We start from the raw sequence: 15,306 nt of genomic DNA on the forward strand, positions 1-15,306 counted from the left end.
AACAAAATAAAGTGCAATACATCCAGTAGTGTAGGAATCATGCTTATTAATACTTACAAAGCAACTGTGTACCCTTGAAACATTACAATCCACATAGGGTGCATGTGGCCTTACCTGACCTTCTCCTGGTGGGTTTTGTGCCCTCGATTGGCACAAAACTAGCGAATAATGTGACTAGACCAGGGAATGCATATGAAGTGACATATTGTGTATATATTGGGTCTGGCGCAGATGGAGGACAGTGGATTCTCAGCATCGGCTTTCAAGCTGTGAGCATCTGTATTTTTATGGTGCCAGCATTTAGCAGCACCTTACCAGGCTGAGGGAGAAGTCCTGACTCTACATATGGGTCATGGGCCGCTCTACAGGTAGAAAATTATTTGAAATAAAAGACAGGGAAGAAAATCCTGCAAAAGCCTCGTGTGGTGCCTTGGGAGCCTACTGCTAGCCAGAGTAAAGTTATGGCCCCAGTTGATAAAGTATGCTTCTATTAGAGGCAGGCGCCATCAGGGGGGTACAGGCAGTACGCATGTAAGGGGCCTGGGCACCTACAGGGGCCGGGCCCGCGACCAGCATCGATCGCTGTCGACGCCCCCTGGCAGGATGTGTGAATAACCTGAATATCCCTGTGTCCCAAAAGATCCTTTCAGGACACATGGATGTCCGAGTTACTCTTTCACGCGCTGCGGTCACTTTAAATTTGCAAAGTCTACCAAATAATGTGTCGTGCACCAGTCCGGAGGAGCGGCGCGGAACAGAAACAGGAAGACGTGTGGGCCAGCAAGTTTCCAGCACGTGGGCAGCTTCGGAGCTCAGATCACTGCTTCCACAGCCCAGGGCCTGCTGCTATGGCCCATAGGCCATAGCAGCAGATCCTGATCCAGACCAGAGTAGCAGTGATCAGAGCCCTAGAGCAATGCAGTACACAGACATAGTGCCTCCTGCCATATACTGTATATGGCTGGAGGCAGTATGTCTGTGAAGGGCCTACAGCTATATATGGGGGCATGGGGTCTACAGTGGGGATCAAAAGTTTGGGCATCCCAGGTAAAAATTTGTATTAATGTGCATAAAGAAGCCAAGGAAAGATGGAAAATCTCCAAAATGCATTAAATTACAGATTAGACATTCATATAATATGTCAACAAATTTCCATCATTTACACTTTCAAAATAACAGAAAACGAAAAAATGGCATCTGCAAAAGTTTGGGCACCCTGCCGAATTTATAGCATGCACTGCCCCCTTTGCAAAGCTGAGACCTGCCAGTGTCATGGATTCTTCTCAATCATCATCTGGGAAGACCAGGTGATGTCAATCTCAAAGGTTTTAAATGCCCAGACTCCTCTGACCTTGCCCCAACAATCAGCACCATGGGTTCTTCTAAGCAGTTGTCTAGAAATCTGAAACTGAAAATAGTTGACGCTCACACGTTTGACTGCACAATCCCTCCAGAAAGATCTGGCAGATGCTGGAGTTGTGGTACACTATTCCACTATAAAGAGATACTTGTACATATATGGTCTTCAAGGAAGAGTCATCAGAAGAAATCCTCTTCTATGTCCTCACCACAAAAATTAGCGTTTGAACTTTGCAAATGAACATATAGACAAGCCTGATGCATTTCTGTGGACCGATGAGGTTAAAATTAAACTTTTTGGCTGGAATGAGCAAAGGTACGTTTGGAGACGAAGGGGAACAGAATTGAATGAAAAGAACCTCTGTCCAACTGTTAAGCATGGGGGGGTTCAATCATGCTTTGGGTTTGTATTGCAGCCAGTGGCACAGGGAACATCTCACAAGTAGAAGGAAAAATGGATTCAATAACATTTCAGCAAATTTTGGATGCTAACTTGATGCCATCTGTGAAAAAGCTGAAGTTAAAGAGAGGATGGCTTCTACAAATGGATAATGATCCTAAACACACCTCGAAATCCACGGGGGATTACATTAAGAGGCGTAAACTGAAGGTTTTGCCATGGCCTTCACAATCTCCTGACCTCAACAGAATTGAAAATCTATGGATAGATCTTAAAAGAGCAGTGCGTGACAGACAGCCCAGTCCCTTATGCAACTGTAATCACTTATACTGTCTGCAGAGCACTTGCTGATATCAAACTGTGTGAGAGAAAAATAGTGATTTTTCCCTAGCAACCAATCACAGCTCAGCTAATGAGCTCTGGTAAAGTGATTGGTTGTTGTGGGAAAATCTCTCTATTTTTCTCTCACACAGTTTGATAAATCTGGGCCAGTATGTGGGAATATTGTCCAATTTTAGGGTGGTTTCACTATAACAAGAATAGGGTATATTAGATTATATCATTAGTAAAAAAAAATTAAATTGGGGTGGACTTGGCAGCGGGCCACGGGGGGGCCCAGCCCTTGAGCTGTGTAAGGGTCCCAGAAATTTCTGATGGCAGCCCTGAGTAGAGGGCCCTAGTTGGAGATTGTGCCATAAAGAGGCAATGGGTACAAGTAGTTGTGTGTATTGGTGTAAATGTCTGCTTAGTATGATCTGAATAAGCATGCCTGAGCACAGCTGTCTGTACATCCGTGTCCAGCATATTGAGTAGGCTTTTGTAGTCAAAAGGGACAGTAACAAGCCCAGGGACATTCGCTTTTGTCACAACCTGACTCTAATGGGCCCACTGGTTTGTCTCCAGCCCCAGTAAAGGTTTGCTCAGAAAGTTGTCATGCCATGTTAAGAATATAAAACCATTTTTATTCAGTGGCTAAAGACCAGTGTCATTACACAGGGGTTCCCAGGACAAGTGGAAGAGAATTTGACTTTCTAAGGCCATGAAAGGGACATAAAGACATTTTTTACAGGGAGTAAATCACAAACCTTGTTTATTTTACCTGCTGTATCATATGCAAAAAATTATTTTAATAACAGTGCCCATGCAAGTTTATCAAGAAAAGCTGCAGTCTTTTGCTCCCTCCCCTTCTGTTGTACTGTTTTTGATGGTGCTGCACCTGGTACACTTGTTGTTTGCATATGGGCATACTTCACATTTGTACACAAATTGCAGGATAAAGGATTAGTGATGTCCATCATTGCAGAGAGCAGTGAGTAATTCCAGGCACAATTGTTTGCCATCACCTGCCCTAGAGGACAATGACTGTTTAGTCCCTTATTGGAAATCACACAACCTCTCCTGTCTTATGCTCATTGCCAGGGGAGTTATATTGCTAATCACATTGGCATAAGTTTTTATGTTTAAAAAATTATATATACCTCAGTTCATCTTGGATAAAATCCCCTGAGGATGAAGGTTGCCAGGGTTTTCAGGTTAATGGAAATAATGCACAATCATAGTATGAATGACATTTTATAGAACTTCACAGTGAATGTTCAGTAAACCATACATTGTGTATGGTGCCCAAGAAGATACCCCCTCCCCCAAAAGGCCACTTTTCAATGCAATCTTTTGTAGTGTACTAGAAGAATGGCTATTTAATATAGATTTACATCTCATATGATGTTGGACCTCCTTTGGCCTTCAGAACTGTAGCAATTTGTTGTGGTTATTGTTCTGTTGGCTTGTGTAGATAGGACCACTTCTCACAATTGCTGTAAATTATGTGGAGGTACAGATATGCTCTGAATAAAAATGTTTTATAGGTTTAAGATGCCACTCTAAAGGTCAGGGAAGGAAGAAAAAATATAGAGTTCCTGGAACCAATCCACAACCATACGACCCTTGTGTCATGAACTATTGTCCTGCTGAAACTCTTGCCCTTCTGCTAAGGGGTAAACAGCTGCCTTGAAGGGATCTTGGTTGACGACAATGCTTAGATAAGTCCTACTGTTAAAATGGGAGAAGCATTAGCATGGGGGTTGCAGCATCATATTGTGGGTGAACCATGCTTCAGGAGGGCTGGCACGCCTGCAGCAATGAGACTAAGGGAGGAATCATTGGTTTTATCCTGTTTTTGTGGTGTTGATTTGTCGCACGATTTGTCTCAGTTGCTGTTTAGAGACTTCTCATTGCAACTTTTGCTTTAGAAGCTTTTTCAAAAATTGTGTAGCTATGCCATAGTCTGGTTAACCTTTTGCATTGATAATACATGTGCGATTTGTTGCAAAGGCCTTAATTTGTCCCAAAGTTGACATGTTTTTACTTTTGGAAGACATCCAAGGGCTTCAAAGTTCAGGAGCAATTTTTCACAAAATTTTCAAAATCACCAGACCAGTTTTGAAGTGGATTTGAAGGGCCTTCAAATTTGAAATACCCCACAAATGACCCATTTATAATAACTGCACCCCTCAAAGTATCCAAAATGACATTCAGTAAGTTTGTTAACCCTTTAGGTGTTTCACAGGAATAGCAGCAAAGTGAAGGAGAAAATTCTAAATCTTCATTTTTTACACTTGTATGTTCTTGTAGACCCAGTTTTTGAATTTTTACAAGTGATAATAGGAGAAAAAGCCCCCCCAAAATTTGTAACCCAATTTCTCTCGATTAAGGAAATACCTCATATGTGTATGTCAAGTGTTCGGCGGGCGCAGTAGAGGGCTCAGAAGGGAAGGAGCAACAATGGGATTTTGGAGAGTGAATTTTGCTGAAATGGTTTTTGGGGGGCATGTCACATTTAGAAAGCCCCTAGGGTGCCAGAACAGCAGAAAACCCCACATGGCATACCATTTTGGAAACTACACCCCTCAAGGCACGTAACAAGGGGTCCAGTGAGCCTTAACACCTCACAGGTGTTTGACGACTTTTCGTTAAAATCTGATGTGTAAATGAAAAAAACTTTTTTTCACTAAAGTGCAGTTTTTTCCCCAAATTTACAATTTTTACAAAAGGTAATTGTAGAAAATGCCCCCCAAAATCTGTAACCCCATCTCTTCTGAGTATGGAAATACCCCATCTTAGGACGTTTCATTCCCTGCTGGCGCACTACAATGCTCAGAAGAGAAGGAGCGCCATTGAGCTTTTGGAAAGAGAATTCGTTTGGAATGGTAGTCAGGGGCCATGTGCATTTACAAAGCCCCCCCCCCCCCCCCCCGTGGTGCCAGAACAGTGGACCCCCCCCCCCCCCCACACACATGTGACCCCATTTTGGAAACTACACCCCTCACAGAATTTAATAAGGGGTGCAGTGAGTATTTACACCCCACTGGCGTTTGACAGATCTTTGGAACAGTGGGCTGTGCAAATGAAAAATTTAATTTTTCATTTTCAAGGACCACTGTTCCAAAAATCTGTCAGACACCTGTGGGGCGTAAATGCTCACTGCACCTCTTAAAGCATTACATGAGGGGTGTAGTTTCCAAAATGGGGTCACATGTGGGAGGGTCCATTGTTCTGGCACTATGGGGGCTTTATAAAACACACGTGGCCTTCAATTCCGGACAAATTTTCTCTTCAAAATCCCAATGGCGCTCCTTCTCTTCTGAGCATTGTAGTGCGCCAACAGAGCACTTTAAATCCACATATGGGGTATTTTCTTACTCAGACGAAATGGGGTTACAAATTTTGGGGGGCTTTTTTTTCCTATTTTCCCTTGTGAAAATGAAAAATGTAGGGTAACACCAGCATTTTAGTGAAAGCATTTTATTTTTTTACAAATTTTGGGGGTCTTTTTTTCCTTTTACTGCTTGTGAAAATAAAAAGTATGGGGCAACACCAGCATGTTAGTGTCAATTTTTTTATTTTTTTACACTAACAGGCTGGTGTAGCCCCCAACTTTTCCATTTCATAAGGGGTAAAAGGAGAAAAAGACCCCCCCCCCCCCTCCAAAATTTGTAGTGCAATTTCTCCCGAGTACAGAAATACTCCATATGTGGCCCTAAACTGTTTCCTTGAAATAGGACAGGGCTTTGAAGTGAGAGATCTCCATGCGCATTTGAGGGCTAAATTATGGATTGCGTAGGGGTGGACATAGGGGTATTCTACGCCAGTGATTCCCAAACAGGGTGCCTCCAGCTGTTGCTAAACTCCCAGCATGCCTGGACAGTCAGTGGCTGTCCAGAAATGCTAGGAGTTGTTGTTTTGTAACAGCTGGGGGCTCCGTTTTGGAAACACTGCCGTACAATAACTTTTTCATTTTTATTGGGGGGGGGCAGTGTAAGGGGGTGTTTATGTAGTGTTCTACCCTTTATTTTGTGTTAGTGTAGTGTTTTTAGGGTACATTCGCACTGGCGTGTTACGGTGAGTTTCCCGCTAGGAATTTGCGCTGCGGCGAAAAGTTTGCTGCAACCCAAACTTTAAGCAGGAAACTTAGTGTAAACCTGCCTGTGTGAATGTACCCTGTACACCGCGATCCCCCTTATATACCGGGTCACCATAGACCCGTCATGACCCGTAATCGGCGCAAATCACAAGTGTGAATTCACTTGCGATTTGCGCCGATCGCCGACATGGGGGGGGTCTGATGACCCCCCTGGGCATTTGCGCGGGGTGCCTGCTGATAGATATCAGCAGTCACCCTGGTCCGGTTCCCGCCCGGCGCGCGGCGGGGACCAAAATTCCCACGGGCTTATGGATACTCCCTTCGTACCAGGATACGCAAGGGCGTATGCATACGCCCTTTGTCCCCAACAGGTTAAAGGGGTACTCCCGTGGAAAACTTTTTTTTTTTTTTTTTTTAAATCAACTGGTGCCAGAAAGTTACAGATTTGTAAATTACTTCTATTAAAAAATCTTAATCCTTCCAGTACTTTTTAGGGGCTGTATACTACAAAGGAATTGCTTTTCTTTTTGGATTTCTTTTCTGTCACGACCACAGTGCTCTCCGCTGACCTCTGCTGTCCATTTTAGGAACTGTCCAGAGCAGTAGAAAATCCCCATAGCAAACATATGCTGCTCTGGACAGATCCTAAAATGGACAGCAGAGGTCAGCACTGTGGTCGTGACATAAGAGAAATCCAATAAGAAAAGCATTTCTTCTGTAGTATACAGCCCCTAAAAAGTACTGGAAGGATTAAGATTTTTTTTTATAGAAGTAATTTACAAATCTGTTTAACTTTCTGGCACCAGTTGATTTTAGAGGTACTTCACTGGGAAATAACTTTTTTTTTATTTTTTATTTTTTTTTAAATCAACTGGTGCCAGAAAGTTAATCAGATTTGTAAATTACTTCTATTAAAAAATCTTAATCCTTCCAGTACAGAAAGATGCTGTATGATCCTCAGGAAGTTATTTTCTTTTTGAATTTTCTTTCTGCCTGACCACAGTGCTCTCTGCTGACACCTCTGTCCAATTTAGGAACTGCCCAGAGTAGGAGTAAATCCCCATAGAAAACCTATCCTATTCTGGACAGTTCCTAAAATGGATAGAGGTTTCAGCAGAGAGCACTGTGGTCAGACAGAAATGAAATTCAAAAAGAAAAGCACTTCCTCTGGATCATACAGCAGCTGATAAGTACTGGAAAGATTAAGATTTTTTAATAGAAGTAATTTACAAATCTGTTTAACTTTCTGGAACCAGTTGATTTAAAAAAAATAAAGTGTTCCAGTGGAGTACCCCTTTAAACATTGTTACTAAGACCTCTGTAACCAAGGAAGGTACAAGTAAACAGGTGACTTGTTTGTGACCAATGGAACCCCTCCAAATTGCTCCCTTATATACCTGGGAGCAGCTAGACTAGTCAGTTCCAGATTCTGCTGAGGTACAGTCAAATAAAGACCTGAGGGAGACCATGGCCTAGTCACACAGCCACTATCCGTGGAACCCCCAACAGGTGAAAGTCAAAGCCTGGTAAGCACGAATACAGGGGAGAAGTCTAGTTAGCAAAGTCAAGTCTGTCAAGTCTAAAGTCAGCGTGGGTTGTATAATTGATTCAAAATCCACTACAAGTCCAAGTACAAGGAGCATAGTTGTCCCCCTGATCAGGCAGCATAGTTGTCCCCCAGATTAGGCAGTTCAACCGCATACACACGGACACACAGACACATATATACACAGACACATATATACACAGACAGACACATATATACACAGACACATATATACACAGACACATATATACACAGACACATATATACACAGACACATAAATACACAGACACATATATATACAGACAACACACAGACACATATATACACAGACACACAGAAACACTCACCCGGCCGGAGTTTAGAGCTGAGGGGAGGGGGCGGAGGGAGACAGGATACACGGCCTCTCCTCTGCCTTCAGAGGTTCTAAGACTGCACGGCAGAGAGAAGGCGGGGGAGGGGAGAGAGTGCACGCCCCTCCCTCTTCCTGTCAGCACTTCCTGTCATCGCACGGGAGCTCAGTGCACAGGCTGGTGCAGACCTGGGCATTGTACGGCCTGACAGTCAGCGCCGGTCAGAGCCAGTCAAAGGGCTGTATGTGGCCCGCGGGCCGTACCATGCCCAGGTCTGCTTTACGGTAAAAATGACATGTGTTCTTTATTCTGTGGGCCAATATGATTAAAATGATACCCATGATTACATACTTTTCTATTATTGTTGCGCTTAAAAAAAATCTCAAACTTTTTAACCAAATTAATACGTTAAAAATCCCTCTAATTTGACGACCTATTACTTTTTCATTTTTCCGTATATGTGGCGGTATGAGGGCCCATTTTTTGCACTGTGATCTGTACTTTTCATTGATACCAAACTTGTGTATATAAAACTTTTATACATTTTTTAAAAATAAAATGTGACAAAAAAGCAGCAATTTTCTTTTTACATTCACGATGTTCACCATACGGGATCATTAACACTATATTTTAATAGTTCGGACATTTATGCATGCGGTGATACCAAATATGTTTATACATTTTTTGGGGTAAAATAGGGGAAAAAGGGATATTTTACATTTTTATTGGGGGAGGGGATTTCTCAAATTTTTTAAAACTTTTTTTAAAACTTTTTTTTAAACTTTTTTTTTTACTTTTTCTTACCTCTTTTTTTACACTTTAATAGTTCCCATAGGGGACTATTTATAGCAATTAGTTGATTGCTAATACTGTTAAGTGCTATGCATAGGACATAGCACTGTTCAGTGTTATCAGCTATCTTTTGCTCTCGTCTGCTCGATCTCGGACCAGAGTAGAAGAAGTCAGGAAGGCAGCGCAGGCAGGTGAGGGGACCTCCGGCCACCATGTTAGCTGATCTGATCCCCGCGGCCGTGCTGTGGGTGATCAGATCAGCATAAAATATAGCCATGCTGCCGCAGATGCCGTGATGTATATTGATCTGAGGGGTTAATGGCAGATATCCACGTGATCGCGGATGTTGGCCATTACCTGCGGGTTCCTGGCTGCTGTCAGCAGACGGGACCTGCTGCACATGACCCGATCATCGCTCCGATGCTCGCGGTCATGTACATGACGTAAATGTACGTCCTGGTGCGCTAAGTACCACCACACCAGGACGTACATTTACATCTGTGGTCGTTACGGGGTTAATTGTGTAATTCCAAAATATTTACATTTTTTTCTTTCCCTTTGAAGATGCAGAATGAATTGGAAAATCAACAGAGAAAATATCTCCTAAAGATTGAGGAAACTAAGAAGCAACTTCGTGAAGAGGCAAATGTGGAGCTGGCGATCGAGAGGCAAAAACATGAGGAAATGTTGAAGAATTTTCAAAACCAGAATGATGCACTAGAATTAAAGGTTAGTTGTTCTCTTTATACGATTCAATTGCTTTGAGGCCAGATATACTCAGGGAGGGCTTCAGCATTTTCCATCTACAAAATAAATGTTTCCAGTCTTTATTTCAGTTTTTTTTTAAACTAACATATATAATGCAGAAACCTCTAATGTTTTAGTAAAGTTTGTTGTGGTGGACACTATGCCATTTTACAGTGAACATTCAGGTCTCTTTTTTTTTCATAGCTCCCCTTTTTGGGGTTTGCTATTTGCATGTACTGTATTCAAGTTTTTAGGATAACTCAGCACATTCTATTGTATAGTATTGTTCCTTAAAACACACCAACAAGTAATAGAGTTGTAACCATTTACCTGCCATTTGCTTAAAAGTGTATAGTCCTTAGGCTTAAAGGGGTACTCTGCCCCTAGACCTCTTATCCCCTATCCAAACGATCGGGGATAAGATGTCTGATTGCGGGGGTCCCGCTGCTGGGGATCCCCACGATCTCGGCTGCGGCACCCCAGACATCCGGTGCACGGAGTGAACTTTGCTCCATGCCGGATGACTGGCGATGCGGGGCGGAGGCTCGTGACATCACGGCCACTCCTTGCTCGTGACGTCACGGCCATAACCCCTCAATGCAAGTCTATGGGAGGGGGTGTGATGGCCGTCACGCTCCCTCCCATAGACTTGCATTGAGGGGGCATGGCCATGACGTCACGAGCCTCCGACGCTGCACCCAACGCTCTAAAGGAAAGCTAGGTTCAGCAGTGAGATCGCGGGGGTCCCTAGCGGTGGGACTCCCACGATCAGACATCTTATCCCTTATCCTTTGGAGTACCCCTTTATAGGCCATATTAGACAGCCCAAGCCGCCATGTAAACGAGATTGGCTTTCATTTACAGAAGCTATCAGACTGCTTGAGTGTTATTCAGGGAGAACTGTGCAAAGATCACTGGATTATTCGTGCGGCAATCGGATCTGTTGCACATCCCCTTACATTACACAAGAAAATTTGTGTCCAACAGCCAATGATTTTTCAACACCAAATGAAAATTACTCGATCAGGCAACAAACAAGTGTTTTGTCGCTTTTATGCAGGGTAATAATGATTTTATTTTTTTCAAATGCAGCACAACTAGAGATGATCAAATTTTTGAATAATTCGATTTGGCCGATTCGCCAAATTTTCCGGAAAAATTAGTTTTGGTCCAAATTATTTGCGGCGAATCGCTATTAAAAACAGCTATTTCTGGGCTACAGAGAGCCTCAATAGGGGTGTAGAACACTGCCTTGTTGTAACACTCATAGGGAGTGTGCTGTGTTAGTGAAATAATACTGTTATTCACTATGACATGCAGATTAGAGGCGTCATTATTAGAATCACTGTCGCAGAGTGGCACAATGACAGAGCCTGGAGGTGGCATCAGCATGAGGAGACCATATAGTGCCCGAATTACCCAACCTGGCTGTGGCAACAGCCTGACGAGACAATAGGGCCTCACAATTGAAAAGATTAAAGATATTTTTTAACATTTAGTTGGAAGATTTCAAGTAGTTTTATTTAATGTGCCAGCAGCATGAAGAGACCATAATCTGGCAGAATGACACAGCCTGCAGTTGGCGGCAGCAAGAGGAGACCATATAATGGCTGAATGACACAGCCTGGAGTTGGCGGCAGCAAGAGGAGACCATATAGTGGCTGAATGACACAGTCTGGAGATGGCAGCAGCATGAGGAGACCATATAGTGGCAGAATGGAACAGCCTGGAGGTGGCATCAGCATGAGGAAAACATATGGTGGCAGTATGAGACAGCCTGGTGGTGGCATCAGCTTGAGGAGAATATATGGTGGCAGAATGAGACAGCCTGAAGCTTATTTAACAAAAGGAAAGGGGTGCAAAAAAACACCATGTGCCACCTACACCACCAGGTATTGATGTGATGCAAAGACCTCTAAAAGGTGGAAGGGAACAACGTATGGTCCATTGTAACCGGTGGGGGTAAAAACTTCCCCTGTAAGGTAAGGCCCTACTCTCACATTATTAATTCCCTTCTTGGCAAGTGTTACTCACCCTAAAAAAGGGCAGCCCCACACGGGAACCTTTCCCTATTTCCACCTACAAACACTGCCATTTCCCAGGGTTTTTAGGTGGAAATAGGGAGAGGTTCCTGTGTGGGGCCGCCCTTTTTAAGACAAGTAAAACTTTCATTGAAAAGGTGGAAGGGAATAACGTATTGTCCATTGTAGCAGGTGGGGGTAAAAACTTCCCTTCTTGGCAAGTGTTACTTGCCCTAAATAGGGTGGCCTCACACAGGAAACTTTCCCTATTTGCACCTAAAAACCCTGGGAAATGGCAGTGGTTGTAGGTGGAAATAGGGAGAGGATCCTGTGTGGGGCCGCCCTTTTTAGGGTGAGTAACACTTGCCAAGAAGTTAAATTATAGTGCGAGAGTAGGGTATACGGGGAAAGTTTTTACCCCCACCTGTTACAATGGACCTTACGTTGTTCCCTTACACCTTTTAGTTGTCTTTGCATCACATCAATACTTGGTGGTGTAGGTGGCACATGGTGTTTTTTGCACACCTTTCCTTCTCTTAGATATAAAAAAAATTGGGGTCCATATATTTTATCCTAAGAAAAGTTACGTTTTAGCGAATGCATATCCTCAATACTCATTTGTGGTCGGATGCGGAGGAATTTCTATAACTGAGGAGCAGCACCTTAAATATGTTTTGCACTATCCATATTTGTGAAGTGTTGGTGTGCCACTAAGGTCAATCTACTCTGATACATCAGGAATTAGTGCGTGGAAATCCTGGCTGTGGCATGCCTGATTCATCTTCACAAAGGTCTGTCTCTCAACATTTTTCGTGGACCAACAAGTTCTCCTTGGGCTTACTATGGCACTCGCTGCACTAAACACCCAATCTGATGTCACACTACTGGCTGGGCAGGACAACCTTTTCAGGGAAAACTCTGCTAGTAATGGCCACAAATAAAGTTTGGCTGCTCAGAAGTCCAGTGGATCTTCAAAGTGTGTTGGCAGGGTCATGTTAAGATATGCCACAAGCTGCTGGTTCAGGTCCTGCTCCACATCTACCTGCTGCTGATGAGTTGCTTCACTAAGCGGGTGAAGAAAGCTACTCATCAGCGACTCTAGACTCAGGCTGCTGATGATGGAGCTGGTACTGCTCCTGCCACCCCACCCCTCCCAAGCAGCCATGGCAGTGGAAGGTGAGCACAGAGGCCCCCCGAGTCAGACCTGCGAGAGGATGGACGATGGCGCAGATAGGCATCGGCCAACTGACTACTTAGGACATCTCTTTAGTAGGTCAGTTTGTCCTTCCTCTCAGTGGGTGTAAAAAAGGCCCCCATTTTGTGCCGGTAGTGAGGGTCCAATAAAGGTGGAGAGCCAGAAGTCCTCCCGCTGCCGAATGGTGACAATTGGGCGGTCACTACGCAAGCATGTGAGCATGCATCGTGCCATTTGTGCAAGTGTCTCAGAGGGACTTCCTGCCTCCAACTCCACTGCATACTGCCACGGTTTGTCTGGGTCCTCTGTTTCGTCTTCCTCATAACCCTCTAGCTGCTCCTGCTCCTCCTCAGAGGTCTATAAAAAAAATAAAATTTGCGAAACCTAAACTGTGCTCCACTGTCCCCCCTCCTCTTCCAATTCATGTGGCTGTGATATGTAGAAGCCACATCTCCAGTGCCCTGACCAACCATTGTTTCCAACACGTGCTGTAAGAAATGAAGCAGTGGAATGACGTCGTTCTTTCCGCAATCCTGGCGACTGACTAATAAGGTGGCTTCCTCAAAGGGCCTGAGCAAACGGCAAGTGTCACGTATGAGCTTCCACTGGTTGACATTAGAGTTACACAGGGGAGTCCCCCTATCTGCTTGGATCATCAAGAAATCGGTGATGCTTTTCTCTGTTCAGAGTGTCGGTCCAACATATGGAGGGTGGAATTCCAACGTGTGGAAATGTCGCAAATGAGACTATGTTTGGCGATACCTTTCTGGTGCTGCAGCTCAAGGAGGGTGTGCTTTGTGGTGTACAAGTGGCTGAAGTGCAGGCAAAGTTTTTTTTCCATTGTTAGGATGTCTTGCTGATCGGGGGAACACTTCAGGAACCGCCTGATAACCAGATTTAACACGTGTGCCATGCAGGACGCATGGCTCAGGCTTCCTTGTCGCAGCACAGACAAGATGTTCTTCCCTTTATCGATCACCATGGTTTTCATGGAGTAAGCCATGTTTTGATTTCTTGATGAATGACTTTTAGCAGTTCCTCCCCTGTGTGACTCCGTTCGCCAAGGCAAACCATGCAAGGAACAGTGTGACTCCGCCGTTCCCTGCACACATGGTATGCTGGGGGGGGCACTGAGACTTGTCTGTGCAGTGGAGGCTGATGACATGGTGGAGGATGAGGAGACATTCGCACACTGTCACAGGACCAGCGGCCTGAGAGCGTAGAGACGGAATTGGCGTGACCTGTCCAAGTTACTGTTGTGCCTGTGCAGGGACCACTTTCAACCAGTGGGCCATAAAGGACATGTATTGTCCCTGACCGTTGTTACAGCTCCACACGTCGGAGCTGCCGTGCACTTTGGTACACACCGACAGGCTCAAGGACTGGCACACCCTCTGCTCCACAAAATTGTGCAGCGCTGGTACTAACACAAGTAAATGACTGCTTAGGACTTCCACCTCAGCTCGGCACAAGCCATCAGTTTTCTGAAAGGTGCAGAGTCCACTATTTGAAAAGGGAGAGACTGCAGCACCAGCAACTTGGACAGGAACACATTCAGCTTCTGTGCCGTTGGATCTGTGGTGCATTCTGTTGTCTCTTGGATGACACGTGTCTCGGGAACCACCCAGTTTAGAAGCAAATCCCCATAGCAAACCTCTTCTACTATATGCAGCTCCCGAGACAAACAGAAATGTCAGCAGAGAGCACTGTAGCCAGACAGAAAACAACAACTCAACTTCAGCAGCTGACAATTATTGAAAGGATTAAGATTTTTTAATAGAAGTAATTTACAAATCTGTTTAACTTTCTGGAGCCAGTTCATATATATATATATATATATATATATATATATATATTATTTATATATATATATATATATATATATATATATATATATATATTGTGACGATCCGTCTTGGGGATTAGCTCTGGGATCGTCCTGGACCACGCCACAGGATGTGTTTCTTCTCAATAAACCAGCAAACAAACGCTTATAATGCAAATCTGGCACCTTGCCAGTTTTATTAGACAGGTTGCAGGGAAAGAAACAAACAAAAAGCAGGAACAAAACAAAATCCTAGACCGTCTGGTCACTGACTAAACAGATCAGTTTGTCCTGACTAACAACCGCTGAGCTTCCCTCAGCCAGTTAAACATGTGTCCCCTGCAACCTTCTACTCACAATTCATGGCAGTCTCTTTGAGCCTCTCATAGCTCGGGCTGTGTACTCCTCAGCAGGCTCTGTCTCTTCCCTACAGCCCACATGCTGTCTCCTAGGAAGAGCCTAGATTAGACTGAGTCTCCATCTCATATACACTTCCCTTCCTTCCTGCCTCATTACTTAAGAAGCAGGTGAGAGCTTCTGCAGGGTGAGCCAAGGAAATACACCCTTTCCTTGCCACACTGCCACATATCCCCCCCCCCCCCTTTGCTCAGACCACCGGGAAGGAGCACATGTATTTGAAAGGCAGAAAC

General features: G+C 44.2%; 1 protein-coding gene across 3 annotated transcripts in view; it reads left to right on the top strand.

Moving 5' to 3' along the window:
- LEKR1 (leucine, glutamate and lysine rich 1) overlaps positions 1–15,306 on the top strand; it is a 230,339-nt gene that overhangs the window by 169,921 nt on the left and 45,112 nt on the right. For all 3 annotated transcript variants that reach the window (XM_056565017.1, XM_056565016.1, XM_056565018.1), the window contains one exon: positions 9,433–9,597. In XM_056565017.1, coding sequence (XP_056420992.1) covers positions 9,433–9,597 — 165 coding nt within the window. The remainder of the gene's footprint in view (positions 1–9,432; positions 9,598–15,306) is intronic.

Source organism: Hyla sarda, chromosome 3 (assembly GCF_029499605.1).
Source record: "Hyla sarda isolate aHylSar1 chromosome 3, aHylSar1.hap1, whole genome shotgun sequence".
NCBI classification, from domain to species: Eukaryota; Metazoa; Chordata; class Amphibia; order Anura; family Hylidae; genus Hyla; species Hyla sarda.